General features: G+C 32.1%; 1 protein-coding gene across 3 annotated transcripts in view; it reads left to right on the plus strand.

Annotated features, from left to right (window-relative positions):
• LOC124368784 (cytokine receptor) overlaps positions 1-21,132 on the plus strand; it is a 98,377-nt gene that overhangs the window by 61,655 nt on the left and 15,590 nt on the right. For all 3 annotated transcript variants that reach the window (XM_046826153.1, XM_046826154.1, XM_046826155.1), the window contains 6 exons: positions 174-285; positions 5,360-5,524; positions 6,682-6,831; positions 9,183-9,270; positions 14,754-14,823; positions 19,856-19,957. In XM_046826153.1, the coding sequence (XP_046682109.1) occupies positions 174-285; positions 5,360-5,524; positions 6,682-6,831; positions 9,183-9,270; positions 14,754-14,823; positions 19,856-19,957 (687 nt within the window). The remainder of the gene's footprint in view (positions 1-173; positions 286-5,359; positions 5,525-6,681; positions 6,832-9,182; positions 9,271-14,753; positions 14,824-19,855; positions 19,958-21,132) is intronic.

Genomic DNA, 21,132 nt, shown 5'->3' on the forward strand with positions numbered 1-21,132 from the left:
TATGTGCGCATGGGCAGGGGATCTGCTCATGTAAACTTGTACTAGAGTGCTATCAGCCGCAAGTAAATATCAGGCTGAAGAAGAGGAAAACTTAAAACTCTCAATTAGAATTATAAATATTTGAAATATTTAGTACAGATACGTATATTGTAATGGTGTATCATGTTCTGTAGGTTCAGTTGGACAACCTGGACAGTTTTGTCCTGTACAACGTGTCGGTGTCCGCTTGTACTGTGGCTTGCTCTATCCCATCTCATCCTCTACAAGTACACACCGCTGTTGGCAGTAAGTAATCATCATGATACACTGTGTGTCCTACAACAAACATTCATTTGTTTGCTATCTCATGTACGTTGTGTAGAAAGAAGTACTGTGATGGTAGAGAAGATTGAAATTTTTACAAATTAAGTATCCGATTTGGAAGATGACCTGCCAATCTTCTCTGGAGTAAACGGAGGGTTTTAGAAAATTCCTTGTGTGCAAGTATGTGTGAGAGTGTCAGCTTTGACCTAACAGGTGAAAGGGGATAACTAAGCAGATAATATTAACCTTTCCAACGCGGCTAACGCCTATAGACGCGGAACTGCCGATGTTTTAAACGCGGATAACGTCTACAAACTTAAAAGCTTTACTTTTGAAATGGCGAAGAATTAGTTGTTAAAACTTCCGTAAGAGAGCAGGTCGATGTTCCTTTCGACTGTCGGGACTAGACAAAACGCCTTGTCACCGTTGGTGGACGTTGTAACGGTATCTACTCGGGTTGAAAGCAATCGCCGCCATTTTTTGTATGGCCTGTGACGCCTACAGACGCGTTCGTTTCATTCAGCTGTTTAACTACGTGTGTTGGTCGTATGTTAGTTATATTGTTAAACACAGTGTTTTGAATCAGTCCGTTGTTATTCTAATAACTTTTATCATTTTACTACGAACAACGTAGTTTGAGCACATTATTGGTATATTATGTGTAATATTTTTTTTCAATTATTTGTTTTGTATTTTATACCAGTTTCACCATACAAGTCAAGTTTATTTATTCTAAATAAGTAAGGTTTATAAGTACAATATTTGTTTCATTTTCCTTGTAGGCTATCATATAAATCGTTTGTGTTGAATTTCATATTATTATATTTCTAAATCTTATACTGAACTTATTTATTTTTATATACTAATTATGCAGAAACTTCAGTTACAATTTACTCATTATAAATAACCTGTATAAATGTAATGTAATCTGTCAAATAGTGTTCCTATGTACATTATCCTGCAATGCAGTTTATTCAAAATTTCAAATGTTTTCGTGCGTATAAAATTCTCAAAAATATGTTATATTACATTTTTTATTACATGTTTATTTTTTCTTATAAAGGTAATACCAAGGAATATAAAACAAAAATTAGCATGGGGAAATTTAAAAAAATATATTTTTTTATGTCTTAGCGTTTGACAGTAATTTAAATTAGCGCTTTAAGGGTTAACTCACGTAGATAGCTCCAACTAATCAAGAAATAAATCAATCCACTTGACAGTCTAGAAAGATAGAAATCTGTCGTTTTTAACAATGTAGATTCACTTCAGCATCTCTCTTCATATTGAGCCAGTTGCACCGTCTTAGAAATGTTGGATTTTCGATTCCTATTCGTTAATTATTTTTCAAAGTTAAACAAATTAATGTAATGTTTTCTTCATAAAATGTAACCATGGAACTGGTTGTAATTTTTTTCTCAAAATGGCAGGTAATTTTTGTGATTTTGTAAGGATTTTTTGTTTTAATCACAGCTCATCTATTTTAAAAATATCAGTGTTTTTATAAATGAATTTAGTTTATAACGTAAGAATTAAATATTGAATTATTTTAATTTTACTTTCAAAAATTGATTTTCTCCCATGTGTAGCACCCTCACAGCCAATGTGAAATGGTTTTAATAAATCCAAAATATACAAAAGTTTTGTTATATATCTAACTCAAAAATTATCAAACAATATTTCAGTAACAGAAGTTTATTAGTATTTTTCTAATAATATATCGATAAAACCTACAAAATAAAAAAATATCTTATTGCTCTATTTTGTGTGTAATTATGACAGTTTAGATGGGATTAACTATGTTTTGCTAAAATATAAATATGAATAGAAGAAACAAATTATATTTATAAAAGTGTATGTTATATAACATTTTAATATTTTTACAAAACTAAAAGCTTATTAAATAAAGGCCTAATCTTTTTTAGGTATAAATTTTGTTTTCATCCAAAAATTATTTATAGGCCTATAGAAAGTACATTTATATAAGTTTACAAAAATGTACAACAATGTATTTTATCTATTATCAATCATTTCCACAAAGTCAATAAACACAATTAATTCACTAGGAAATGGTTCATCCAAGTCAGATAAAACTTCATTCTTCAAACTTCATGTCTACCAAACTAACATTGTCTTCTGATTCACTACCCAGTGCATGCCTAATGTCATTACTATTCAAGTTAACACTCATTGTGAAATGCACGATGAATTATTTACTCAACAATAAAAATTTTGAACCTATATAAACATAGGCCAACCTGCAGTTCCAGTAAAGTTAAATCAATTCATTAAAACCTTACACAAACTTCCAAATTTTTCACTTTACCAATTTATAAAACACTACACAAACGTTTATTTATACACACTAAACAATGAAAAATGTTTAAGATATAAATAAATAGTAAACAATACACTAGTATTGACAAATGGTCTAATAACCCAGAAATCACTATGGCAACCAGAGATGTGTAGTTCTTATCTTCTCAAGCTTGTAAATTTTAAAACAAAACAATCCAATCAAATTTTGATTTAAATATTGAAATTAATGACAGTGTAATTGAGAGGGTTGATCAGATAAAATTTCTAGGATTATTGGTTGATAGTAATTTGTCATGGGATGAACATACTAAATTGGTTTTAAACAAAATAAATACAGGCCTATTTGCATTTCGAAAGATGTTAAATTTGTGTAGTTTGGAAACTTTAAAATTGATTTATTATTCTCATATCCAGTCTCACATAGCCTATGGCATTTGTGTATATGGAACAACAAAAATGGAAAACCTCACGGAAATATTGAAAGTCCAAAAAAGAGCAGTCAGAGTCATGTTACATCTGAATTTTAATGATTCTGTCAAAGAAAAGTTCAAAGAATTAAAAATATTGACCATTTATGGGCTATTTATTTATGAGTGCATAATGTTCCTAAGATACAACCCACTAAGGGATCAACATTATTTTATTCACTCGTACAATACACGACACAAAAATGAGTCTAATTTTCCAAGTTACCGTCTGGAGTTCTACAAAAAAAAAAAAAAAACAACATTTGCAGGAAATAAATTTTTGAAAAAGTTACCAGAAGAAATTAAAAAAGAGGACAATTGTAATATATTTAAGAAAAAGTTAAAAGCATTTTTGACAGGTTTAGCTTTGTACTCTATAGAGGAATTTGAAAAGGGTATTTTTTAATAATAACAATTGATTTTTAGATTTAGTTTTGGATGTAGTCTTTATTTTATATTATTGAAACTTGACACTATTCTAATGTAAGAAATGTACTATATGTTTTTGAATAAAGAATATTTGACTATTGACTATCTACTAGCTGAGTCAGTGATTGTGCAACAGAACAAAAATAAAATACCAGTTCAACACCTTCAGTGAGGATACTGATGCTTAGAGAAGTTCTTCTTTGTTTTGATATGATTTTCACTACTTCCATCAAGGACAAGGAAAATGTAAAAAAAAATTATTAACTAAGCTATTTTTGACGCATTACAAATCTTTGAATTTTACAAAACATAACCCTTTCAAACAATTATTGTATGATCATTTATTTGCCTACAGGCTATTGAAATGGTTTTCTTGAAGCCAAGAATACACTCTTTACAATAACAACACTCACCATTGTGTAGAATGTAAACTCTCAACTGGGAATTTTGAAAAACATGATAATTTTTGTGTGTTTTGAAATTATGTGAAACAATCACAATCAGAAATGTGAACGCCCAAGTTAAAATTTATTAATTACAAATTTAATTTAACACTTTGAGTGCTGGCCCTAAATAACATGCAACTCTGTAGAATGCTGGGCGTTTTTGGTGGTTTTCACAAATTTATTAAAAAAAAGTATTAAAGATATAAGAAAAATATTTACATGCCTTAATTCAGCTTACTTTCATCTTTATTTTAACGTGAGATTGTTCGTGTTTTTTTTTTCAAAAACTACACATAAAAACTTTTTTTGAAAAACATATATTTTTGAAAAAAAAAAATTATTTTTTGAGACAGTTTTTTTTATCCAAAAACTAAACTAAGCATATATACAATTATTTACAATGACCCATTTACAAATATAAACTGTTCTATGAATAATACAAATCATGTTTTTATGTTTTGTAGTTTTTTGACAAAAAAACTATGCCGACATGTTGATGCGTCGGCATCACTTTCGCCGTCAATACTGTTTTCAGCATCTGTAACATAATAATATACCATGTAAAATATGAGTATATTTTCTTTTTATTCATATGAATAGAATATTAGTTGAATAAAGTTAATTTATTTTAATACAAATTATAGTTTGATTCACGAAAACAATAACATAACCAAACTTTTAGACTGATGTTTATGTGATAGACTTATTCTTACCTGAAATATGTGTCTCATCTTCTTCCATGAAATCAGGATCTATTTCAGAATCGTCAAAAATACTATCAACACCAATAAAACTATCTTCATCTAATACATCACTGATCGCAACGTCGTTCAAGCTGCGATAAGCCATGATTGCGACATCGACTGCCGGCTGCAACGAACGTCACGTCAGCGGCACGTAAACAATGCGACCGAAGTCGCTTTGTCATTAAGCTCATTCAATACATCTGACGCTTTCTAGCGGTTAATTGTGTTACTAAAAACCCAAATAACATTGTAGAGTAGGCAAAACCCGTTTAAATACGGACAATGTAATATAATACCAATTGAAATGACAACCACGTAAAACTACGGGATTAGCATTCTTCGGAAGTTTCGCTGTTCCGTAAAATTACGGGATTAGCACTCTTAAGTGTTAACTACAGAATATTTTATGGTATAATATGAAACTTTGGTTGGATCTTTATCTTTTTTTAAGCATTTTTTGGTTAAAAAAAAGGTGAAAATAGACTTACTGTGAGATATCATATTACAACATAGTTAATTCGTTGATAATCGTTTAAAGCCAGTTGCAGGGTTAATTGTCCATTCGCAAAATAACAGAAATATGATTCCTATCATAAAAAATGCATTTATTATGGATTGCAGTAGATAAAATGATGTGTTTGTTGTTCAGAACCAGGAAAGATGGAACGGCCAGGGGTGAACTTTGTGAACTCGTCGCAGGTGGAGGTAACATGGCAACCACCCAGGTATGTGGCTGGACACCTTGACAGTTACCAGGTCAAGATTGAGGTTATGGAAGACCAGCACAACAACACAGATATACTCAGTTGTACTGGTAAGCAAGAAAATTCTTTGACATTGTCTACAAACTGTTGTTAATAATTTTATGTCATTGTTCATTTTTGCTTAGATTTTTTATATATTTTTAATGAGTAAACATGGCAGTAAACTTTCATTAAAAGCTTAAAAAGTAATTATTAAAAATACTTCCATATGTCAGTGGTGAAACAGCTCATGCACTTACATTCACATGGCATGTGCGAGTGCATACACATTTACATATGCTGTTCTAAATAATCCTGAGATAAAATAATTAAGATTTTATTCTTAGTTTGCTAGTTGAATTTGTCAAGTAACCAGTTTTTTTTTGTTTTGTTTTTTTTTTTGTTTTTTTTTAGAATTGGTGAGCATGACTTCACAAACCTTTATAATTTTCACTTTTTTAGATAATTAATTTACACAACTTAGTTCCAATATCATTGAGTTTAGTTTGCTTAGCACATGTTACATAGTAAATGACACTGGTAGTAAACTATTTATTTATATTGCTCATTACAGATGAACTGAAGTTTAGATGTAGTTTTTTATTGTAAATAATAGTAATTTGCATTAAAATGAAGAAAATTTGCTTGCTTGTTCGTTTGGTCAAATTGAAATTTACGTATCAGTTTTGTAAATCTAGGGCTATAAAACATAAATTTAATATAAATCAATTTGGGATGGGCATTTCAAATTTTTGTTTTTGGTTACACAATAATTACAAAATATATTTACGCTCATCACAAATTAAAACTACAACTAAACATAGTATAAATTAGGGTCCGGCCCGATCCTTTGTTTTCGTTTCATTGTATTTCACTTCAGCCAAGAGAGGTCTTCATCAAGGATATGTAAAAAGTTTAACATGAGAAACTACTCTATTAAAATCTACAATATTCAATGAATTCCTTCTGAAAATAAATATTTTATATTCTATACTTATATTGAAATTCTCATTTGGTAGTATTATAAAATATCATAATATGTAGTATTTTAATAATTATTTCTTGTAAGAGATTAAAGAAAAATCATACAGTTTTTTCCATGAAAGTGGAGTTTTCACCAAGTGTACTTGAGTTTTTTATTGAACTTAATTTAGTTAGCTTTTGGAATTTAATCCTTTTTAGCTCACACCATCATAAATTAAGTGACATTCCTTTTTTTGGGTTTCAGGTAACCAAACGCAAATCCCTATAGAAGACTGCAATTCTGGTGGCCCTCATCATAAATACTCTTTCTCTGTGCGTGCAGTGAATTATGCAAACGACACAGCCTACTACGGACCCTGGTCAGATGCTGGAGAAGGCAACTGCTACAGTGCAGGTACAATTCACTCTCTGTATTCTCGTCTATTTGACAACATACTAACATAGCTTGTCAACTGTAATCGACCTGAACAAAAAATGATTTCATATATTTATACACAAAGAGTGAGAGTGATACACACACACTCTATTAAAAAACCATTAAGATTTGAAAGGCGTCAAAAAATTACATTGCATCACATTTACATTAAATATATTATGTGTCCAGGACAGGAACTCATCCACTGTGTAGAATGGTCATTGAGCAAACCATTTTTTCAAATGGAGTCTGAGATTATGGTTATTTCGACTCTTCAACTCATCTGGGAGAAGGTTGTAAAACTTGGCACCGGCGTATGCTGGTTTCTTCGCGTACAATGTTGTGAGGTGAAATGGAAATCTGGTATTGTGTTGATGAATAGCAGCTTGTCTTTGAAGTCCATTTGTACAGGCAGACGGAATCACTACAAGGACGTAGTGAGAAGCTACTGTCAGAATTTCCATATCTTGAAAAATTTTCATGCAGCTATCACGTATTCTCAATCGAACCAATGTTCTTATTGCCCTCTTTTGGAGAAGCAAAACCCTTTCATATTATATTTATTTATTAATAGATGTCACAGTTAATCTCCAAATTATCAGAAGCCAGTTGGTAGTGATAACGACTTCATAATTTTAAAATCCCAACATGCCACCAAGTTCATTGAGCACACACTCACTCAACTAAAATCACCCAATTTTTATTACAATAACAAAAATTAGAAACTGTCTAATTGCTCTCCTGAATCACCAGATCCATCAAATCTTGCACTGAAGTCCACCAAAACCAGATTTAATTTAGAAGGAGCCTGATATTGATCTTGCTGTAGTGCTGTATATATAGAGGGTGGATCAGACCACCTGTGTTGTATATATAGAGGGTGGGTGGATCAGACCACCTGTGCTGTATGTTTAGCGGATACCTAAGTCCTTGCTTTAAAATATTTTCCCACTATATCAACCATAAAGAATCGTTTTAAAATATTTTCATAAACTTTTAAGCACACTATGTTCTAACAACCAAAGTTCATAGGATCATTATCAAGAATTAAAAATGTAAACGTGGGTCAAGATGTGCAAAGTTTAGAGGTCTTTGCGTACAGATTATTCTAAAGAAAACTGTAAAAATTAGTCGTCAAAACACTATTCACTGTTACATTTTCCTGCACAACGACTGACTCTCGCCACTGCCTTCTGAGATAGACAAGCAGTGTCTTGAGAGGCTGGCAGTGGCAGTACGGTACGGGGCTGTAGGATCAACCGGGATGAACGCGTCATCAACCTTGACTGTGTTCCGTTTGATTTTTGTGATGTGTAGACTACGCACCGTAAATAGACCATTACAAAATGTTTTCTTATAGATCCACAAATAATCAGGACTACCTAAAGATTATATTTTAATAATAAAAATTTGTTTTACTATGATTGTTTGTTTATATACTATACCTACATTATTTCTCTCATTTATATCCTATTAATCCGGTATATTTGATCATTCGGCATGCTTCAAGTTATGACTGTGTGGGATTAACAGAAGTTTACTGTATATTTCCTTGACACATCTATGGTTGATCTAGTGGGTAAATATTTTATAGCAAATACCTAGATGTACCATTTGTCTGATAATCTTACCACACTGGGATATTATAATACTAGTAAAAAACAAACAATAAAACTTTAACATGGTTTTTATCTAAAAGATTGTTTTATTTTTTATATGTTTATAAAATATATGTTTGCTATGAATAATGCAATAAAAATGGACAAGAATCAAGTTATATGAAGTCTTAGAATGGATTTATTAATATAAAAACTAATAAATCAAATTCATACTAAAACTGATATACTATTGAGATTTGAAGTCTTGAATAGATTTAAAAAATATATGTTTCAATTATTAGGACATAAACAATTAAACATATTTCAAAATAATTACAAATGTTTCATGTTTTGCGGATGACAGAAATGTGAAACTAATATTTAATGTAGTCTCTCTTGTTTGTATTCGTAATAACTTAAAAACAACAACACTTTTTGAAGGCTAAAATTGTCTGTTATAGCCAAACAACACCATACAAAATAATAATTTCAACACATACTAAAATATTTCATTATTATATCAATAACAAAGTAATAAGTTTACTAGAACGTGTAACAAACAAATTTTTATGTTAAAAAGTACAGTAAGTAAATTTCTTTCTTTGATTGTTAAATCAAATGATACGCAAAAGCAATTATATTACTTCTGTCAAAATGTATTAGTTTATAGTGCCTTTCAAACTTGTCTTTGGTTTCTGATCTGTCAGTATTTGTTGATTGCTTGTTTTATAGGAACAGGAGATCTGTGGTTTATTATTTGGGCTGTCATCTGTCTCATCTGTGTTTCCTGTGTTTTTATCGTTGCTTTCTTGGGAAAACGGTGAGTTGCTTTTTCTTATTTTTATTCTAATCAGATCTTTGTCATTCCGTTAATTAACACTTTTAACTTGTATATTTCATGTGAGTTGCAAATGTTGTTCTTCAGGAATGTGAAGCAGAGGACTGACTTCCAGAATTAACTTCGATTTTCATGGTTTTATGTTTAAATAACTTATCTGTAGGTTAATTCACAGTATTAACTTTTTGTCTAAAATATGCAAACTATAGTTTGATCATTTTGTAAAATTGGGGTATGATTTCAATATTTGTGCCAAAATCATAGTTTAATTCGGATGGTTTTTTTTTTAGAATACATTACTATGCAATCTATTCACTCAGAAACATTTTGTTCTTATTCACGCATTAATATCTCTTCAAAATTATCTTAAAATTCAAAATACGTGGGAGCTTAACTTCAAAGTAATTTATGATGTATTTGCAATTTTAGCCACAATGATATTCATCAGTTTCAATGGTCAAGTGCATAAGACTCAGATTTGAATTTCCTTAAATGCTTTTGCTACCCTGCAATAACAACTGTGACTAAAATTATTTCAGAACTCGTAATCAACTGAAATTACAAATAATTTGATATAATTGTTGTCACTGTTTCTGAATCTTCTAGGTAAATGTACATCTTAATGCATCAGAATTGATCACAAATGTTTAAATCATGGTGAAATGTGTCTACGTAAAATGAATCTTAAGTAGAAAGCAGTCAATTCCAGATTAAGTTGAAAATACAGAAACAATCATTGCTTGTAGTTATTTTTGAAAACCAATTGATTTAGTAATTGGAATTCTCGTGGTCGTCTCTCTCTTTCTTGATGTCTCTTAACAAACTTTATAATAATGTATTATATTTTGGTGTGCTAGAATGTTATTTTCATCATACATTTTAGTCAGTTTAACAAATTTCCTATATGTGTTGTCTGTGAATGTAATTTTATGTGTATGCCTAAATAGTGTTGGTTGGAACATGACTATTGTATTTAAGTTTAAGTAATCATGTTGTATGAAAGAAGCAAATCATCTAAAAAAATTATTACAAGATCAACTTGAGAGAAGTCAAATTTATGACAGGGTAAATCTGTGCTTTTGAATTTTGTAAGAGAAGGCAAAATTAATTACAGGGTAAATTTGTGCTTTTCATATGTGTACTTATATAAACGTTACAGCTTTGAAATATGTGTATGATGGTTTTGGATACAACTTATTACAATATGCATTAATAGTTAAATTCAGACTTAATATTTACTAAGACTTTTTTTAATAAGTAGTAAGATTAGTAAGACAGTAAGAATACTAAAGTATGTCACTAAGTCTAAAAATAGAAAAGGAATACAATGATTGATAATATCCGATTTATTTGAGTGTAGAGATAACTTGAGTGTAGAGATAACGTAGAATGAATAACCAATTAACTCTCTTTTTGGCTAGATGTGAAAAACCTGTTTTCAATTCTTCTCTGCTTTTAAAGCCTTTCTGTGATGTGATTACTGTCATAGAATAACTTATATAAACTTGTCCGTTAGATGGCATGATTATTACCTTATAGATGTAAATGTTCATGCATTTGTCAGTGTCTAAAAACCAATTAAACATCACACTACTTTGAAATGGCTTTTATTTGATTGACTGAAACTAATATTTAGATTCTTGATATTTTCATGTTAGAAAAAATAGTAGATGCACGTATAATATTTATTTAGCTTCCATGTAAAAACGTCAACTCATTTGGATAGCACTTGGTGATCTCCGACGCTATAATGAACAATAAAATAAGTTGTGATAATACTTAAAACATTAGAGCAGTTTTAATTAGTAATTGTACACTTCCAAAGTGTTTTGAGTTATCAGCAACAGAAATCAAATTGCCTTAAATTAATATTGAGCAGACAATATCACTTATTATAAAATTAGTATTTAACCCATTGCGGATCTCTGACGAGCTGTGCTCGTCACGCAGCGGCCGGGCCTAACGGCACGGTGACGAGCTCAGGTCGCAAAAGCGGTCTGCTTTTAAATTTCCCTCCAAATAGTTCTGTAATGTCTGATAGATCGGGCGATCGTCTTCACTTGTCTACTAAGAGTGTTTAACAACGGTCTACGTTTAGAGTTTTCAAAAGTTTTATAAATATCCTACAGATCGCAGTTGTATGTCGAAGTTGAAAAATCATTCATATGAGTTTACTATCTGCTTTTTAGCGCTTCTGATTGGGTGTTTTCCTCAGTTGTTATTATAATACTTTTGAGGTTAGTGACACAACTAAACGACGCAGACGTACATGTTGGTGGGTTTAGTCTAGACAATGGCCCGGATGTTGCAATCGATTCGCCCGAGCCGCTTTATTTAGACTATGATTCAGACATCATCCCTGCCACGCCGTAACCTTGCTCGCGTGTTATCGTTCCTACATCACGGATACCCCAGCAAGCCCATGTTCCATCTGAATGAATACCTTCGCAGCTGAATTTTCTAGTATACAAAAGCGAGCGATAAGATGTGGCGCACCATTGCTGTTCGTGCGGCCGCTGACCGTGAATTAATTCGCGCCCGCTGGTGCCCGCGCACCAAAACAATACGATCCGCAATGGGTTAAATCCTAGTAGCATGAATTCAGAAATGAACAAGATTTAACGAGGCTATCACACTAGTAAACTGAGATATGATAGGCAATTTAACGCTGACTGCGAAACGTCCTGTCCTGGACTCGATAACATTATGACAACTGAAAATGCATGATTACTTGTTGCTAACTAGAACTGGCTTGATGTTACAGTTTACACAAATTAAGTATGATGAAAATGAAAGAGACTTTCTAATTTAACGCTGTTTAATGTCATGTTTAACACGATCCAAAATAACATTAGCTGAATCGCCCATCTTACGAAAACTTAACGTATGGCATAATAAAATATTGTGTACCGCGTGAATTAATATGTCATATTTTAGCATGAGTTAAGCATATTGACACTTAATGAACAATGGGTGGGGTCCTTTTTTCCTTCCAACAACAATCATCTGTTAGTTATCATCTTTTTTTTTAATTAATTTTAAATTTATGTATCTTATATAGACACTTAAAAGGAAATCGATCTAATTATCAAGAAGTTATCTTAATAGTAATTACAATTTCGATGTGGTTGTTAACGAATCAGGAGTTACGAGTATCGATTCAGATAACTTTGTAAATAAAAATGTTGCTCTTGCACTGCAGTGACTTTTCTGATACCAATACTAATATAAAGAGAATGGATATTTATAACTTATTTGGAAAATATTTAGTAGATGAGAACAAGCATCATCATGAAACAACTAAACAATATACAACACAACATAACGTCAATAGTAGACTGTAGACACATCGTTTGGAGGAAACGGAACATTGTGGGAAGCAATTCATAGGTATGTGACGTGTTACACGCCTCGCCTGTGTATGAGCTGCATGGAATGTTTTTGGGGATTTAACCCTTACCGAGCCAAAGACCTCTATAGCACTTAAGAGCCAGCAACATTAATTTACTCAAAATAATATTTAAAAAATTTAATTGTCTACATATGTGTCATCGGATTGTAATTACATAATAAATTAATTTTGAAACTAAATGTTGTTTGTAATATGTACAAGCTTAAAACAAACTAGTGAATTCACGTTATTAATTTCAATAAAATAATCTTAGAGAGTATTAACTAGTTGATTTTTAAATGTTTATAAAAAATTCCTTTATGTTGTCCTCTTAATACTCGAAATCGACTTTGAAAAAAAAAACTTAAAGTTTTAAAACTTTTCGCACTATTATAGATACCTTGGCTCAAATATTTCCAATTTATGTAGGTGACAAAAATGCACTACATAAAATTTAGCATATTAAATTACATTAAAACTAATTATTTTATTTAAAACAAAATAAGTTGTTTGGTTTAGACTATGTATAAACAAAATTTAAAACAATAAACTTGAATAATAGAGCAATTTAGAGCTTTAAATTTTGTTTTGCGGCCTAGGGCATGTTATAAAACAAGTGGGAGTCTTCTCTTTGAAAGTTCTTTGAGTAGTATACTCCCATATTAATTTGATCTTACTGTTTTTTAAAGCGAATTTATTATTAATGTCCCCTATATATTTCGTGACATTAGTAAATTCTTGAGCCCATATTCTGGGGTAGACAGAAATGTTATACTCATGTACCTCCATCTCTGACCACACAACTGAAGATTTTCTTATGAAGATGTATTGAAGGCAGCATGTGTAAATAAATCTTGCTGCATAAGTCTGCCTCAGTCCCTAATGTGCATTAGTTGTTTCAAACTAATCCATATTGTCCTCCTTATCTACAATGAATTTGAGACCAAAATTACTTACTTTATTTCGCATAATGAATTAATTTTCAAGTCTTTGCAACAAATAATTGGTTGATAAGAGGAATATACTACTTACCGCCATGCATATTTGCAGAACTTGGTTGTTATAGTCTGGTGGCAAGAGCTCTGGCTCTGTGTGAAAGTGGTTATGTGTATGGCGAAAAGGCGTCGGGCTGTTCATTTATCGTTAGCCACTGGATTTATGATATCTACTAATATCACATGTTCAGTAGATGATTTTCAGATACTTAAAACGCATCTTTAGCAGTTTAGAGCAATTTTTGTTTTCACAAAGTGTGGCTCTGTAAAAGTATATTAATTCTGAAGAGGCTCGTTAAGGGTTAATAGATAGTGAACGGTATTCTTGTTGTTCTGTTTTGTAATGCCATTACCTTAATTTTATATTTCCATAAATTAGTTTGTTCTCCTTGATTTATGTTGTGTTGTGCTGGCAATGTTAACGTAATAATATTTTAATGTTAGTCAAAATAGTTTTTTTTATTAAGACGTTTTTTATAATTTTAGTAATCTTTATCTTATTATAATTGTGCTTATAAACTATAATACAGACTAAATATCAGGAAAAGGGTAAGCATTTTTATGTAAGTAGAAATGAGTAAAAGTGAGTTTAAGATTCTGGTGAGTTGTATTTGTCTCATCAGAACTTGAAAAAAATATTTATTTTCCAAGATAATTATTTGAAAATTTATCTGTACAATATTTTAAATAAAAAGAAGTGTGCTGCATAAATAAGTTCTTATATGATAGTATGAAATTAGTGGTTATTGAAATTCACATCACCATACTACTTCAATTAGGAAATGGTCACAAAAGATGTATAACAAGTTATATTCTCTATTCAATTCCAGGCTGACCAACTGGGACCATGCCTTTATTTAATGAGATTTCATTGAGCATATTTTTTATAAACTCCATCAATGGTAGTCTCATTAAATTATTGCAATTACAGGTAAAATCAACATGCATGATTTTATTTTGGTTGTAATTAGTGAACATTAAGGCTTTATTCCTTGTAAATGTTGAGTTTAGTTTCATTGTAATTCTTTCTAATTGTTAAGCAATATTTTAAAAATTTACAAAATAATTGTTTGACACAGACTGTGGGAAAGATACGAACAGATGCGAACTGTCGAAGTAAAGCTGCCTCCTGGATTGGCACCTGTGATTGTAAGTAACTTTGATATATATACTTTGTTATAAGATTCTAATGGATGTTTGAAGTTCATTTTTGACGATGGAAGGATTGTGAAGGAAACAGGATTTTTCCGAACATTTGCCATCGTTTAGTGAAGCAAAAAATCAGTAACACTACGTTTCGAGATCTGCAATCTGATCTCTTCTTCAGGTAAATAACTAACCTAATGCATAATTACAAACTAGGTTAAATTAAACAAATCATACCAAAGCGTTGTGGCACGCCTAAGTCATAAATCACAACCACCATGTTGTGTGTCAATTTCACTTACTCTAAAACATGCACTTAATAAAAGAACTATACACAACAATAATCATTAAAACTGAACTACAGAATACAGGTCACAATATGTCTGCATTCGTCTACCAACCACCTACGACTGACCAAAGGCCAATAGCAAAATGAGGCCAACCACCCTGGTGTTGTCTATAGTTCTTTTATTAAGTGCATGTTTTAGAGTTAGTGAAGTTAACACAACATGGTGGTTGTGATTCCTGACTTAGGTGTGCCACAACGCTTAGGTATGATTTATTTAATTTAATCTAGTTTGTAATTATGCATTAGGTTAGTTATTTACCCGAAGAAGAGATCAGATTGCAAATCTCGAAACGTAGTGTTACTAATTTTTTGTTTCACTAAACGATTGCAAATGTCCAGAAAAATCCCGTTTCCTTCATTCTAATGGATCTAATAAAAACATGCTCCTTTTGTAGGTCATAATGTTAACAGCTTTTCATATTAATGAAATAGGTTACTAGAGAGGCCAGTCTTATCCTGCCCGTCCTCATGGGCCACTGATCTGTAGACAATAGACAATATTCTTTATTTAAGGAAGTTTCATTGATTTTTTTTATAGACTTTGCAATGGTAGTCTCATAAATTGATTGGAATTACGGGTTCAATGTTTTGTGTATGTCCTTTGTGAGTATCTTATCAAACAGAATAAGAAGGAGAGTCGATACAATACTTTATACCAACAATGACAGTATTGTTTGGTACAAGTTGAAAATTATAACACTAGAATAGTAACTTCTTAAATTCTATTATTAGATTCTAAATGTTCTCATCAGAGCTGCTCATCAATAAAGTTCATGAACAGTCATTTACTAAAGTACATTACACTGATTTGTTTTGGTTGCTTTCATTCAGAAGTCATTATGGAGTGTGCTCATGAAAATCTTCATCTGCGTTGTAGGAGTAAGACGATTAGCATTTCACAGATAGCCAGACAGCATTAAAGGCTTTGGACTCTGAACTGCTGAAACTGTAAACTGGATGGACTCATGGTATACTTCCGCGGTGCACAAAATGCCCCTGAGGCTTAAGTGCGTGGCAATAGGCCATCTCTTAGAAAAAGAAGAAGAAATATGTCAGAAAAATAAAAAGTTTCTGGTTACTTATTAATCATATCTCTAAAATGAGGCATCACCAATTAATTATTTTAAACTAAAAAATAAGATTGTAAGTTTAGAAGTATAACAACTTCTGTATGGGTGTAAATCAATATTCCTGCCAGTACAGCCAAATCTTAAGCTAAGTCTTATGTTGTCTTAAAGTTCATTGTTGATTAAAAGCTCTTGTCAAATAATCATGTGTATGTTTTAGAAAAATTACAAAGTTTCCTAAAGTTAAATTAATGCTATACACCTTATGATTGAAAAATATTCATCATATCTTCCCATTCTCCCATCATTCTTTTTTATGTATACTCGGCTCATTTGTTGACGTATTATCACTGCAAGAAACTGAATGATATCTTGCAGGTAGCATTGGACAGAATCATTCAGTATTAGCCATATTACGTACCTCTAGATGGCTTAGAATTGTATTATGGGCTCAGAAATCCTAGTGGGTATGGTATAGGAGAGTTCTGATCACCTGGCAATTTTATGGCATCATCAGTTGTAATAAACTCTATTCTCAGTAGTAGTACTTGTTATCATAGAATGTTTATTTAAGTTTAAAATAATGTTTCATCAAAACTCGTAAGTCATATTGTTTGAATGCCTATCAGTAAAGAGTAAATTAATCATATTAAATTATGGACATAATGCACTTGAGTTTGTGTAATTTTAAAAAAAGTCTTGTTTTTAATACTGAAAATAGTTTATATTTTCCAATCTGTACACATCTTATACAGGGTGAGTCTGACCACCCGTGCAGTATTTACAGCTGTCTTAATAACTGACTTCCAAACTTTTTCTATCTCTTTTCTCCATAATTTGCCTCTCCGAATCCGTTAAAATTATTTTTAATTTTGAAAAATGCCCCTAAAGGGCCCAATTTGGGGGGTAGGGTACTTTTTGGGGAATTTTCCAAATGTAAACATGGGTCGTGTGATACATCAATTTAAAGGTCTCATTACACCGAACATTTATGGCGCAAACAAAAGTTAATTATCTTTAAACCGTATGTACAGGGTGTACCAAAACGTTTTGAAATAGGACTTTAAAATAAAGTACCGTGTTACCCTACCTACAATACGGAACAGCTCCAGATTTTTTTCCTCACTTGCTATTGACCTATTTTTCAATGAAATATGTGGTAACGGGCATTTTTCACTGGATTTTCTAAATTTCAAAAATATTCAAAATTTAAGAATACAAAAAACCTAACACTCAAAATTCTTAAATACAACATATAATAAATTTTATATCAAATAAGAGGTCTTTTTAAAACAAACTTTTTTTGTATTTAACTTTTTTCCCTATCTCTTTACTGTTTCAAAATGGCAGCCGAAAAAAACTGAATTACGTATATCTGTTTACAAAATGTAACAAATTATTTTTATTTGAACAAACAGGTTTTTGTGATTAAATAAACAGAATTTGTTATGAAATCAGGCCAAAATTAAACATGTTTTAATTTTCTAATGTGGCCCAATATATTTTTGTAGTAGTTTCCATGTTATCTTTTAAAGATAACATTGATTCATGTATGCACAATCTCAATGCAGTCTTGGACTAGAAAGGTACTTTGTACCACCCTCAACAGGCTTATCACTTGCGGTAAGCTGGCTAGACATCTTTATCTGACAAATGTGATAAGGCTACCCTTAGTCAGTTCATTGGTGTCTGCTGTTAAGGACAGCTTGTGGTTTTTCGAAATGCCGTACACAAATGCAGAGGCATTCGATATGCTAATGGTGTTAGGCGAATGTTTTCAAAACTATGTGGCTTCTGCGAGGGTAATATGCCGAACGGTTTCCAAATAGAGAACCTCAGTCACGAATGGCCTTTCAAAGACTTTGCTATTCGAGTTCGTGAAACAGGACAGGTACAAGCCTGACAGCAATAAGGGAAAAAAACGCTTGCAAGGCCTGTAAGAAGTGATAGGGCACCAGAAGTATTGGCTGGCGGTGCAACTAAACCCAAATGATTCTTCCAGAAGAAATAGCTATTGATTTCTGTATGAGTCAAAGTTCAGTGGTGAGGATCCTGAAAGACAATAAAATGCATCCCTACAAGATGTCCCTGCACCAAGAACTTAATGGTGATGATGGCATTCAAAGAATGAATTTTTGTTTGTGGGCAAGAGAAAAGTTGCTACAAAATGAACATTTTTTTCGCAATCTACTATGGTGTGACGAAGCTACATTTCGGAGCAACGGCGAAGTTAACCGTCACAACATGAGGTACTGGGCTCATGAGAACCCCCACTGGATACGAGGAGGTTGACAACCAGAGGTACTGGACTGTGAATACTTGGTGTGGTATTGTTGGTAGGAGAATTGTAGGTCCTTTTTTCTTTGAAGGACACCTAGATGGAGAGACTTATAACAATTTTTTAATTAATCACTTGCCTAAACTTATTAATAGATGTACCTGACGAAGTTGTTGGCAATATGTGGTTTATGCACGACGGTGCTCCGGCTCACTACTCCACGCACAACGTGCGACAAACGCTTGATGAACAATATCCTGGAAGATGGTGTTGGAAGAGGTGGTCCAGTTAACTACCCACCAAGATCCCCTGATTTGACCTGTATGGACTTTTACTTTTGGGGTAGGCTGAAAGACTTAGTTTATGTTTTACGACCGACAACACCCGAAGATATGATGCAGCGAATCCGGAATGCTATAAATTCAATCAGCCACGAAGAAGCGGTTGCGAGCTGTAGATAGCTTAAGTTCCAGATTAGAACTGTTGTTTAGCAAATGACGGACTACAAATTCGAGCACCTTTACTAGCAAAATTAATGAAAGGTAAGATTATGGCTAGTTCAGAGGTCATTCAGAGCTATTAAGCAAATTAAAAATTAAAGGACATATTTTTATTTCATATAATTTAAAATTAATTTGTTACATTTTGTAAACAGACATACGTAATTCAGTTTTTCGGCTGCCATTTTGAAACAGTAAGAGATAGGGAAAAAAAGTTAAATACAAAAAAAAGTTTGTTTTAAAAAGACCTTTTATTTGATATAAAATTTATTATATGTTGCTATTTAAGAATTTTGAGTGTTAGGATTTTTTTTGTGTTCTTAAATTTTGAATATTTTGGAAATTTAGAAAATCCAGTGAAAAATGCCCGTACCACATATTTTCATTGAAAAATAGGTCAATAGCAAGTTAGGAAAAAAAATCTGGAGCTGTTCCGTATTGTAGGTAGGGTAACACGGTACTTTATTTTAAAGTCCTATTTCAAAAACGTTTTGGTACACCCTGTACATACGGTTTAAAGATAATTAAATTTTGTTTGCGCCAAAATGTTCGGTGTAATAAGACCTTTAAATTGATGTATCACACGACCCATGTTTACATTTGAAAATTCCCCAAAAAGTACCCCTACCCCCCAAATTGGGCCCTTTAGGGCATTTTTTCAAAATTAAAAATAATTTTAACAGATTTGGAGAGGCCAAATTAATGGAAGAAAAAGAGATAGAAAAAGTTTGGAAGTCAGTTATTAAGACAGCTGTAAATACTGCACGGGTGGTCAGACTCGCCCTGTATATGTAATAGTCTCTATGTTGCAATATAAGATTGGTAAAATGGAAATGTTTAGGAGAAGGCAAGTGATCCAGACTATTACTCACAACTGAATCTATATGGCTGGGGTTCAGTTCAACCTGAGGAGATCAAGGGCATCAGTCCACCAGACCAGGAGGTAACTGCACAGACTAAACATCTCTCCTAGGTTTTGTGTGTGATAAGAATATCTATTGCCATAAAGCTTACACAAGCATCAACACATGTCATGTATAAAATATAGAATATAGCAGAAGTCCAGTTTTAGTTTGTCTATATAAATCTATAAATACATTTTCCCTTTTTTTAGTGTTATACATATGTCTGTCACTATATGTCTGCAGAGGTTCAGAATGTTTCAGAATATAGAGTACAATATCAAATATATATAAATTAAATATAGTTTGAATTTTATTGGCAATAAAAATTTGTTTATAGTGAGCTAATGGTTCACAACATGCAATAATTCTAATGGCTTTCTTTTGTATAATAAAAATTTCTGATATCCTACTGCAGTTTCCCCATAGAATTAGGCCATATCTGAGCACTGATTGAAAGAAAGCAAAATAGGCCGTTCTAAAATAATCAGTGTGCACACACACGTGAGACATCTTAGGAGATAAACAGTCCTGGAGAGCTTAGCATAAATAATACATTTTTGATATCATTATATTTATTATAAGTAGTTGAAATTACACTTTGTGTATGTAAAGGCATGGATATAAAAACAGAATCAGAATCAGAATTATCTTTATTTATAATCATCAAGATTACAAATGGTGTCAACGTTTTAAACAATTACAATGGCCTTTTATTCTGAGGTGGCTGGGTCAGTTCTGGAATGTTCCTTGTAGGAATTCCTCGAGAGAATAGAAAGGTCTGTCCAATAGCCATTTCTTCAACGCTGCTTTCAGTAAGGAGCTTCTCTTGTGTTGCAGTTCTTGTGGTAGCCTATTGAAGAATTTCCTTCCGATGTACGATGGTTTAGATTCATACAGCTTCATGTGGTGTGCTGGGAGGTTGTACAGTGCGCCATTTCTGGTATTGTGACTGTGAATGTCTCTATTTCTTGGCAGATATTCTCCATCGACATGTAACACTACTTCTAATATGTACAGGGAAACAACTGTCATAATGTTTAGATTAACGAAAGCATCTCTACAACTTTCCATGTGTTGTAGGTCTGCCAGGACTCTGACTGCTTTCTTCTGGATGATCAGAATTCTTTGTAGATTTGTGGCTGATGTGCCACCCCACACTGCAAGGCCATATCTCAGCTGGCTTTCAAAAAAAGAGAAGTAAGCTGTTCTAGCA

This window comes from Homalodisca vitripennis, chromosome X (assembly GCF_021130785.1).
Source record: "Homalodisca vitripennis isolate AUS2020 chromosome X, UT_GWSS_2.1, whole genome shotgun sequence".
NCBI lineage: Eukaryota > Metazoa > Arthropoda > Insecta > Hemiptera > Cicadellidae > Homalodisca > Homalodisca vitripennis.